The sequence below is a fragment of the Lactuca serriola genome, chromosome 5, assembly GCF_051521515.1.
Source record: "Lactuca serriola cultivar US96UC23 chromosome 5, Lser_US96UC23_V15, whole genome shotgun sequence".
NCBI lineage: Eukaryota > Viridiplantae > Streptophyta > Magnoliopsida > Asterales > Asteraceae > Lactuca > Lactuca serriola.
Window position 1 is genome coordinate 345,120,540 of NC_136412.1, and position 10,758 is coordinate 345,131,297.

Below are 10,758 nucleotides of genomic sequence, written 5' to 3' on the forward strand. Positions count from 1 at the left end.
TTTATCCAAATAATTTGATTCCCTTGATTTCTGAGCCTAGCTGGTAGCAAAGACATAGAAGAATTCCTTTGATTCCTGAGCCTAGCTGGTAGCAAAGACATAGAAGAATATGTTGGACAAATAATTAGAATATTTAGAGCTCGTATGAAAAAATTATGATGGTTGGAACTGGTACGAGTACCCGATATTGAATTTCCCCTAACCTAATGGAATTGGGACAACAAGTACCGAAAATTGGTTTTGCCAACTTTGTGGAACCGAGTAACAAGCTGATTTAGCTTACACCAAAGGTACCAATTTGATTAGGTATCAATGGTATTGTTGCTCACCCTAGTCTAAAACTCTGAGCTCATTGGTGGAGGTTAAAGGTCGACTAAATTTATGAATGAATTTTACGTTTGTAGAAGTATAGAGGTATAGTATGTATTTATATATAAAAGTACATCCTTATACGTAAAAAAAATTAATCGATTTTTAGTTAAGTTTTTTTTAATATATAAATATGTTTTTTCTACATAAATACGTATGATATGAAAAAAAAACATACTTAAGGTAAAAAAACTAAAAGATTTAAAAAAAAAAAAAAAAAAAAAAAACTCCTCAAACTTTGAACATTAACAAACAAGAAATCATGAGAGTGACAAAGACAAACCGAAATTCTTTGACATATTTAAAGATTTTCATATCAAAAGTCCTATCATCAAAAAAGGTCTCCACAGAAAAGAAAAAAAAAACTGTTTTATGAACTATAATTCTTATACATGAATTTTAATCTTTTATAACAAAGTATTCTAAACACCGTTAAATAGTTATACTATTGATTAAATTTATATGGTATAAATTTTTTTAAAATAAAGCAAAATCAACTAACAAAATTCGCCATAGAATCTTCTTCCACGGCGGATGGAACCCAAACTTTCCATACTTTAATATCACTATCCAAACTACCACTGTAAACCATATACCCTCCTCCTTCTTCTTCACCATCGCCGGAGCTTTCCGCTGCCATGGCCAAGCACTTCACCGGTCCACCGTGACCTTCCAAAACACCCAAACATGAATAGCTTTTCCCCACTGCTCTTCGCCATAACCTCACTGTCTTATCAGCAGATCCACTGCACACCAAATCTCCGACAATTCTCACACACAGAATCGCCTTTTTGTGCCCCAAAAGTGCTCCCACAACCGACATATGTCCACCATCTCCGCCGCCGGAGTTTCTCTCGCTTGCTATCATTACTCCTGAACAAGCTCCGGAGATTAACACAGACACATGATCATCATAAGCCAAAGCATTCACAGCGGATTTATGGTGTTCCAATTTTTCTATAAGATAGTGTTTTTTATCTCTTCGATTGTTCCCCCACACTTTGATCTTCTTGTCTGCTGAACCTGTGTAAACGAAGCCTTCAACGGATAATACAATGGCATTAATGGCGTCGTCGTGTGCGTTTGAAATTGATTCCAAACACTTGAAATCCGATCTTCTCCAAACCTTAAAACTTCGATCCCATGAAGCGGAGTAAATCAGAGTTTTATCGAGTGACACCGCTAATGAAGAAACAGCGTCGTTATGATGAATCCAGGTGAGCTTCTTATGCCGGCGAATTTCAACGTAGTTTTTAGCAAACAAAATCTTGGCTAATCTATCTTTTATGGTAGGTAAAGTCGCTATGATTTTGAGCTTGTTGATATGCCATATTCGAATTTTATGGTCTTGGTGTGCACTGATTAGTATGTTTTCGTTGAGAATATGGAGAGATTTGACGGCGCTGTTACACGGAATTGAGATGAATTTGGTGGTGGTGTTTGTGGTGGCGGGGTGGCGGGGCCAGAGGTGGATATGGGTGGATGAGCCGCTGATGAGGTGGTTTCCAGCAAGGGTTAGAGAGAGGATATCGGAAGAATTGGGTTTGAAAGTGGAGATGCAGTGGTGGTGAAGGGTGGTTGATGTTGCGATCATGGCGGAGATTGACGGTGGAAGGCTTGATTTGGAGGAGAAAGATGAGTTGAAAGAATCTTGCGAAAACGATTGAGATCGGAAATTTGATTCTTGATCATCAGATTTAGAAAACAATCGAAATGAACACGAACATGAACGTGAGATGAAATTCATGTTTCCGGCCATGGTTGTAATTATCAGTAAACTTGAGAGGATGAAGATTGTAAGCTTTTATATAGCCGAGGTAGGGTGGAGGTGTGTGATAGGGTGGGTGGAGCGTATTTTAACAAATAAAGCAAAAGGTGGAAAATAGGTAAAAAGGGAAGGCTAGATTATTTTGGATTTTATAAGGTTTTTATATACGTTATAAAAAATAACAACGGAGTGTTTCCACGTCCTTCGTTTGTCAAGTGATCAAAGATTTCTTCAATATAATTAAAATGTGTTTCCACGTCCTTCGTGTTTGTAAAGTGATCAAAGATTTCTTCAATATAATTAAAAAGTATGATCCATATGGTTTATTGTTTTATTAGTTGGGTCAAAAACTCTAAATAGTTTATAAGTTGGAGATATCATTCTTTTGGAATGGTTTATTTAAAAGGGTTGCTTGATATCTTTTTGACGGAATCCAGCCAACATTTTTTTGGCTGACTAAAAAAGTATCAATATTTGGTCAAGTTTAGGCAAAAACAGAAGTCAGGATCAAAAAGCAAAGTGGTACTGGTATCCTAGAATTTCTTTTTGTGTGTAATATACAATAAAAAAAATAATAATAACCACCATTTTATTATTAGATATATAGTTCAAATTCCATAACAAAGTTACGTTTTAAAATTCACTTCTTTGCTCTTTCATTTTACGAAAGCGAGTAATTACATTTTCAGTCATAACATTATCTAGTGCTTCATTTCTACAATACAAATCAAAACACCATTCATAAAATCATCACCTATTCTATTACGCAAGTCGGTCTCCAAGAGCTTCATTCTAGAAAACATCGTTCAACGGTTGCAGTTGCGACGGACAAAACCAAAGTTAATTTTAATAATCTATAAACCAAAGGAAAAAAGAGGTGCTTTCTGGTTTCCACCAACAAACGAGAGAGTTATGCAATTCATTTCAAGTTGAAAAATCTCTCATCATGGAACAAAGAGTGATAATAGATATCAAGTTACCCATTAAGTTGTGTCATTTCTGAATCATCAAAATCGTTTTTGTACATCCCACTTAGCTTTAACAACTTTGCTTTATCAAAACTAGAAAATGAGTCACAAGGACTCAAAGCTCCATGTTCTTCATCAACTCCATGCCAACTTCACTAAATCTATCTCTAAATTCTTGAATTTACGTATCCAAAATCATGTTAAAAATCACAACTTCAAAATGATGTTGATTAGTCTTATTGGTCCTACGCTTGCGTGGGGTAGCATAATATTCCGACATGTCCACAATTCCAATACTATGATTTTCACAAAAAGCACATACCTTCTTCCAAATTTATGAAAACCCATCTTTTCTAAAAATTAGCAATGCTTTCTTTGTCCCTTTTACTAATGAAGCCGCTTCCAAAATATTTTGATCTTTTTTTAAGATGCTTTGACAATGTATCTAGGAGGCATAGAATTTCAAACATCAAGTATAAAAGAAACACGAAATCAAGTGTCTTGAAATATGACAAAATACCATTTGCTTGATTACGGTTAGATAAAGTATGCCCCTCCTCTTTGACATATTTAAGTATCGCAACAACTTCTGCCAACAAATTCACCAAACTTACAATTGTTCTAAAATGTGAACCTCATCTAGTATCTCCAGCTCGAACAAGAGAAATATCTTGATTCAACCCTCTTCCTGGTTCAGTTTCACAAATACCAATTTCAGCTGCTACTCTTTCTTTTTGCATCTCTCGTATCATATTTTTTCTCTTACAAGACCCACAAACGACAGTAACCACCAAAGTTACTTGTTCAAAGAATTCGGCAGCATCATCATGTTTCTTTGCAACCACCACAACCACTAATTGAAGTTGGTGTGCAAAACAATGTATATAATGTGCAGAACTGTTTTCATTTAAAATCAAAGATTTCAAACTATTGAATGCGGCACTCATATTACTTGCTCCATCATAACCTTGCCCCTCACCTATATATTTAAAAAATAATAATACAAAAAAACTATAAGAAATAAAAATAAAACTAATATCGTATTAAAATTTAAAAGAATAAATATTTTATGATTTCTCACTCGAGCCATATTACAAGTTATTGCTAGAAAATACGGTATCGATGACGGCTTTAAGAGCCAAAGAAAATGTATCCAACATGTGAACAACTCCAATAAATCTTTCCTTTACAATCTCAAGTCTATCAACATATCTCAAAACTATAACTATTTGTTCTTTTATGGGAACATCACTAGACTCATCAACTAAAATAGCAAACACATCTTTACTAATTTCATCACAAATAGACTTGATTACCTCTTTTGAAAAGCAATTGACAATATCTTTTTGAATCGTAGGAGAAGTCAACTTTTCATTTTTTTGGAGCATTTTCTAAAGTAACATTAAAAATCTTCTCATTATCTTCTATAATCAAAGATAAGACTTCAATGAAAAGTCCCTTATTATTAGACTTTTCCGTCTCATGATGTCCACGAAATGGTAATGCATTTTTTAGTAAAAATCTACAACTACGGATGGTAGAACGTAATCGAATTTCATAATTACTTTTCTCAAGTTCTGTTTGCTTATGTAAGACCTCACAAATAGATTGATTTTTTCTCAATAGCAAATCACACTTTTCTTGGGCCTTATGGTGATAACTTTGAATATTACTCATATGTTTCCGGAATGAGCCTTTTTACTCCCATTGTCAAATCCTTCGGTTATAAATGCATCTTTTCCACCTTGTTACCCTACCATGTATCCAATCAAGTAGCAACAAAAACAATATGCTTTTTATTTTTTATTTTTTATGCTATACTCTAACCATGGAAAATCAGTAAAGCATTGCACAACAAAATGTCTTGGCTTATTACTAGATAAGGTATATTCAAAACTATGCTCATTTGGTTGACAAGGCCCTTTAATCAAATATGCCCTCATTATTTCATCCATTTGATTAGGATTATAAGATGTAATCTTTAGCCTATGCCCCGGGTCCAAAGGAAAATCATTCAAATCAAAAGATTGTGTCACTTTTGAGTTTTGAGTAGGTTAATTAGATTGTGTTTCTTGTGGTTTTGGCACAGGTTGATTAGTTTGTGGAACTTGATTACTTTCATTAGCCCTACTTTTTTTGGAAGTTCCTTCACCATTGTTGTCTCCAACATCTAAATGTCTTTTGAAAAAACTTTTAATAGCAACCTACAATCAAAATATATGAACTATAAACTTGATTTCATTTTTCAAGTTTTAACAACAGTCGACAAATAACAACCTACAATCAAATTATCAATTATCAAGATACATCAACTATAAACCAGATTCCAAGTTTCAACAACAAATGAACAAATAACAATCTACAATCAAAATATATCAACTATAACTTGCTTTCAAGTTTCAACAACAAATAATCATTAAATATTAACCCTAAGTTCATGATTTAACAAAGTTGATTGTTAATTTTTAATTTTTCAAACATAATGACAAAAAAATTGAATTTGAATTAATCTAAATACATAACAGGATTGAGTATGTTGGTTATACTAACTTGTTTCATTATGATGGAGGAGGAGGAGGTGGCCGGGATTCTCCCTCGACCACAGGCAAGTAGGCGACGAAAATTGAGACGAGTAAGGGTTGTAATGTCGACGATGAGATGAATAACAGAAGATGAGTCGTCCGGTCAACTGTTGACAATTGAGAAGTCGACAATTAGATTTATGTCTATTTTTTTTTTTCATTTAACTATTGGGATTAATACCTATTTGTTTCAATAAACTAGTTGGTGTGGGCTTAAAAATTTTGGACCATTTGAGCTAGTTTATATTTTAGACCATTTAGAAATAACCTGAAATTTTTTAGAGTAGCCCAATTTTTTTCCGATATAAAAATGCAACATAAAACGAATTTTTCGAAAAAATTAACACTACTCAATTTTTTTTAGGGGTATCCTGGGATCTATAATGGATCCGCCTATGGGAAAAAGTCCCAAAAAAATTTGTTAACAAAAAGGTTCCAATTACCGGATTAAAAATTCAAATCAACCCTTTTTACCTTTTTACCTGTAAACTATTATTTTACCCGATTACCTCCATAAAAGTCTCATTGTTTGGTCCAATTGATGAAAAAGTCCTATTTTTTATTTAAACTATTTTACTGTTTAATTAAAATTCTGGAAATTTTTTGGTTAAAATTATGAATAGGAATAAACGTTATTAAACTCCATAAATTAAGGATTAAACGCATTTATAACAAATTATTTGCGACAAAAAAATGACGTTAGCATCATTTTGAACACGTCATCGTCCATATAATCCATTTCTCATACAAATTTATATTACAAGTATGGAAAATCTCGAAAAAATTCATAGTATTTTACCCTAATTTACAAAAAAGTCTCAAACTAAAATTTGTTTACGAAAAAGCATGAACTACCAGTAAAAATGACGATTTAACCATTTTTCCTGATTTACCGTTTTCGTTACTAACTTGGTTTCATTAAAGTCTCATTATTTTACCGTAATTTATGAATAGGTCTCAAATAAAAATTAAGTTATAATTTGGCCATTTTCTCCATGTAACATACATTTTACCGATTTCATTGTTGACGTAGATGCATAGTCATTATTAAATGAGCTGATAAGATGGATATGTTGAGTTATATAATGTTATGTTTACCATAAAACTCGATATCTTGTTGTATTGTATATTTTTTAGAAGATAAAATACATTCAACGAAGACTGTAATAATTATATAAACTAGCAACAATTTCGTCATTTTTTAAATTTATAGCAAATTTCAAATTGTTATTTAATCTTATGTAACCTAGTATATACATCTCTTCAGCTCATTTCCTGTCCTTTTCCTGGAAACACGCATTTTACTAATTTCATTGTTGTCCAAGATACATAATCATAAATGAGCTGATGAGATGGATATCAAATTTTATGGTAAACGATAACATTATCTAATCCATCATATCCATCTTATCAGCTCATTTAATGATTAGGCTTCCAGGTCATCAATAAAACTGGTAAAATGTATGTTACATGGAGAAAATGTCTAAATCATCACTTAATTTTAGTTGGGACTTATTCATAAATTAAAATAAAATAATAGGACTTTAATGGAACCAGATCAACAATGAAACCGAGAAACCGGAAAAAAATGACCAAATCATCCTTATTACAATCTACCTAAAAGTAGGTTAAAGGAAAACCGACTATTATGTTAAGATAAGAAATCATTGACTGAAAACAAATCAATCAATAAAATAGTAGGTTATGTGAGGTTGTATAGATTATAGAGAAGAATATGGGTTTTATCCATAAAGGAATTGTTCATATATGCTTAAGATTTAAGGATAAAACTCATATTCTTCTCTAGAATCTGTACAACCTCACTAACCTACTATTGTATTGATTGGTTTGTCATCAGTCAATGGTTTTTTATATGAACATGTCATTTGGTTTTCCTTTAACCTACTTTTATAAGGTGTTAAACATATAATTTGAATATCATAAAATACTTGTAACATAAATTTGTATGGGAAATAGATTATATGGACAATGGCGAGTTCAAAATGATGCTAACATTATTGTTTTGTGGAAAATAATTAGTTAAAGAGGACTTTAATCATTAGTTTTATGGAGATTAAAGGTGTTTATTCATATTCTAATTTCAACCTAGAAATTTATGGATTTTAATGAAAAGGTAAAAAAGTTAAAGTAAAAAAAAATTGGGATTTTTTCATAAAGAGTGTCTTAGCGGAAGTCTTCAATTATTATGTATTGCCTTTGATGCAAGTCAGTCATGCAGGAGCCTTTTCTCGATCCGAAGAATAACCTGAAAAGCAGTTGTCCAATAATTGTAAACCGGGGCTTAGTGAATTCCCTTAAAATGCCACATACCACAACATATATTCAATGCATACACATAATGGCCTTCAACTTATATCTGGTACACACCTTGGCCTTCAACATATAGCTAGTCCGCCCTACATAGCCTTCAACACGTGGTTGGTTCACTTTGTCTTTGTCCTTTTGTATCATATGAATCTTTGAGGTACTTAATTCTTACATTTTGGGAGGAGGGTCACGACGTTAGTGACCACTGACCATTTGACCCACATTCTTGAACCTCACGACGTAAGCGTGAGGCCTCACTAGGGGTGTTCATGGGGCGGTTCGGTTCGGATAATAATAAAATTATGAACCGTGACCACGGGGCGGTTACCTTACATGCACTATCCGTAACCGAACCGAACCGAACCGTATAAAGGCGGGTAACCACGGTTCGGTTCACGGTCACCCGTTAAAAAAATCAAATTTTGTTGGAGTTCTAACACCATACATTACCAAAAAAAATGATAAATCTGATACATAGACATAAATAAGATACCATACATTGATACATTTGACACAAAACATATCATGCATACTAATATAAACAAATATAAAAAAATTGAGAAAAAAAAACAAAAGAGGTGTAAAGCCGTTAACTAGTACAGGGTGTATTAAGAGTCTAATTTGGTCAAATAGTCATATTATTCTTCAATGTTCCACTAATAACCACAACTAATAAATCATGACATAAGACATACCTGTCAATTATATATACACGACTAAAATAAAAACATTTAATTTAATGAACTGTTGCTTCAATAATCTGTAAAGTATATATATATATATATATATATATATATATATATATATATATATATATATATAGTAATACGGTTCGGTTCGGGTATCCACGGATATCTAAATATCCAAACCGAAACCAACCTGCATATATCCGGTTTTTTCGGTTTCGGTGTTTTCAGTTTTGGTTTTTCATGGTTTCGGTTTTTTTTTGGTTTCGGGTTGACCGGATCGGTTCGGTTTTTTAGTTTTGCGCTTTTTTTGCACACCCCTAGGCCTCACGACGTGAGCAAGGCCTGATGACCTGAAACCCTAATTTTTGAGTATTTAATGGAATAAGAGAGTTAGGGTTGCCCATCCTCAGCCTCTATTACTCTCTAGCCTCCTGAAACCCCTATATTCGACCTCCTCGAAACCTTTGGACATTGTTAGTGACCTTGAAGAGCTTATTTGGTGGTTTTTTGGTCCATTAAAGTGGAAGAGGACTCTTATGGTGCTTCATTTTGGCAATCTAGCTTCTACCTCTTGGTCTTGTTGAGCTTTTGGACCTCTATAAGTCATAAAGCTCATACCGTTTTGCCTCTTGCATGCTAGATCTAGGTTTTGGAGCTTTCTTTGCATGGTTGGGATGTGTAGCATGCATAGGATCCATAAAGTTGGCAACTTTAAGGATCATTGAGACATCTTCTGTATATGAGGCTTTGGATCTGAGTTTTGGTGTTGGTTTTAGACTCCAAGCATGAGTCTTAACCTTATTACCTTTCTTTTGACCTAGTTAGTGTCTAAGTCACACATTGGACATGCATGACTAAAAAGCTACAATTTTTATAGTCCTTAGGGTCGAGGAAGGTCCTCTAGAAGGTCCCAAAGAATGTCTTAAAGTATTAAGAGGTTAATGCTCAAAGATGGTCGGAACAGGTCTCACGACGTGAGAAATGAGGTTGTACCGATTTGAGGAATCTGGTTGGATGAGTTGTGACCGAGTTGAATCCCTGAGTGGGGCTGGGTCGAGTCCATTCTCACGACGTGACCAGAGAACATGTCACGACGTGAGGGTGAGCTAATGGGAATGTTGACCGTTGACCTTAGGCGTTGACTTTTGATTAGATTTGACTTTTGGTCAACTATTGATTTTGAAGGGTAAACTAAAGGTTTGCCTTGTATGATTATCTACGGGTGAAGTAGCACCGGTGTAGATGACCGTAAGAGTAGTAGTAGTTGATTATCGATCGAGAGGTGAGTTTCCTTTATTATACTCGTGGGTCGAAAGCAACATTGTCGACCCATCGAATTATGTTTAGAGGTTAATAACTGTCTTTGTGACAATTTCTTGTTATGCGTGTATGTGCTTGTTGTCTCTGTGACTCTTACTGTTATGATTATATGATAGTTGTAGGGGTGAAATAGACTCGATACCGGTTGAAAGATATTGAAGGGGGTGAAATATATCCAGTACCGGTTGAAAGATATCGAAGGGGATGAAATATGAAAGATCTTGTATGCCCAAGAATTATTATAGAGTGATATTGCTAATTATATATGATACTATAGGGTCAAACCTTATAGCAAGTTACCATTAATTGATTATTTATTAGTATAATTTGATTATTAATAAATATATCAACACTTGTATTTAATTGGAAAATTATTATTTCATGGAAGTCATATTTTTCTAATTGGGAATTTATTATTTATGGAAATAATATTTATTGGAGAAATAAAAAATTATGAAATATATCATAAAATATGATTATTTATAAGTTATATTTATATCTTAATAAACTAGTTAGAGTTTATTTATATAAAAGGTAGTTTTATATATAATAGGTGTTTATATATGATTAGTTATTTGTTATATATAAACGAAAACTCCTAAAGGTTAAGAACCTTTTTTTGTTAAGGTATAACACAATAACTCACTTTTATCTTTTATTATTTTTATCTACACACACTACACACACTCTCACATGGATATCTTCACTCTCATCTCAAACTTGAATAAGACATA

At 33.2% G+C, this 10,758-nt stretch overlaps 2 protein-coding genes across 2 annotated transcripts; both read right to left on the reverse strand.

The window, feature by feature from the left end:
* Positions 1-718: 718 nt before the first annotated feature.
* On the reverse strand, positions 719-2,200 carry LOC145055458 (protein JINGUBANG-like). Its single transcript, XM_079003792.1, has one exon. It carries the CDS (start codon positions 2,126-2,128, stop codon positions 863-865), a length of 1,266 nt encoding a protein of 421 aa, XP_078859918.1. The 5' UTR covers positions 2,129-2,200; the 3' UTR covers positions 719-862.
* Positions 2,201-3,740: 1,540 nt separating this feature from the next.
* On the reverse strand, positions 3,741-4,493 carry LOC145051083 (uncharacterized). The gene is made up of 2 exons (XM_078999227.1): positions 4,201-4,493; positions 3,741-4,002 (listed from the first exon to the last, which is right to left on the reverse strand). Exons 1-2 carry the CDS (start codon positions 4,491-4,493, stop codon positions 3,741-3,743), a joined length of 555 nt encoding a protein of 184 aa, XP_078855353.1.
* Positions 4,494-10,758: the final 6,265 nt, after the last annotated feature.

What these genes read in the sequence shown, in the direction of transcription:
- LOC145055458 (XM_079003792.1), bottom strand. Translation starts at nt 2,128, where the DNA reads ATGGCCGGAAACATGAATTTCATCTCACGTTCATGTTCGTGTTCATTT.
- LOC145051083 (XM_078999227.1), bottom strand. Translation starts at nt 4,493, where the DNA reads ATGCTCCAAAAAAATGAAAAGTTGACTTCTCCTACGATTCAAAAAGAT. An exon ending in GTATTTTCTAGCAATAACTT is followed by an intron (nt 4,003 to 4,200) that starts GTAATATGGCTC and finishes AAATGAAAACAG; the next exon opens with TTCTGCACATTATATACATT.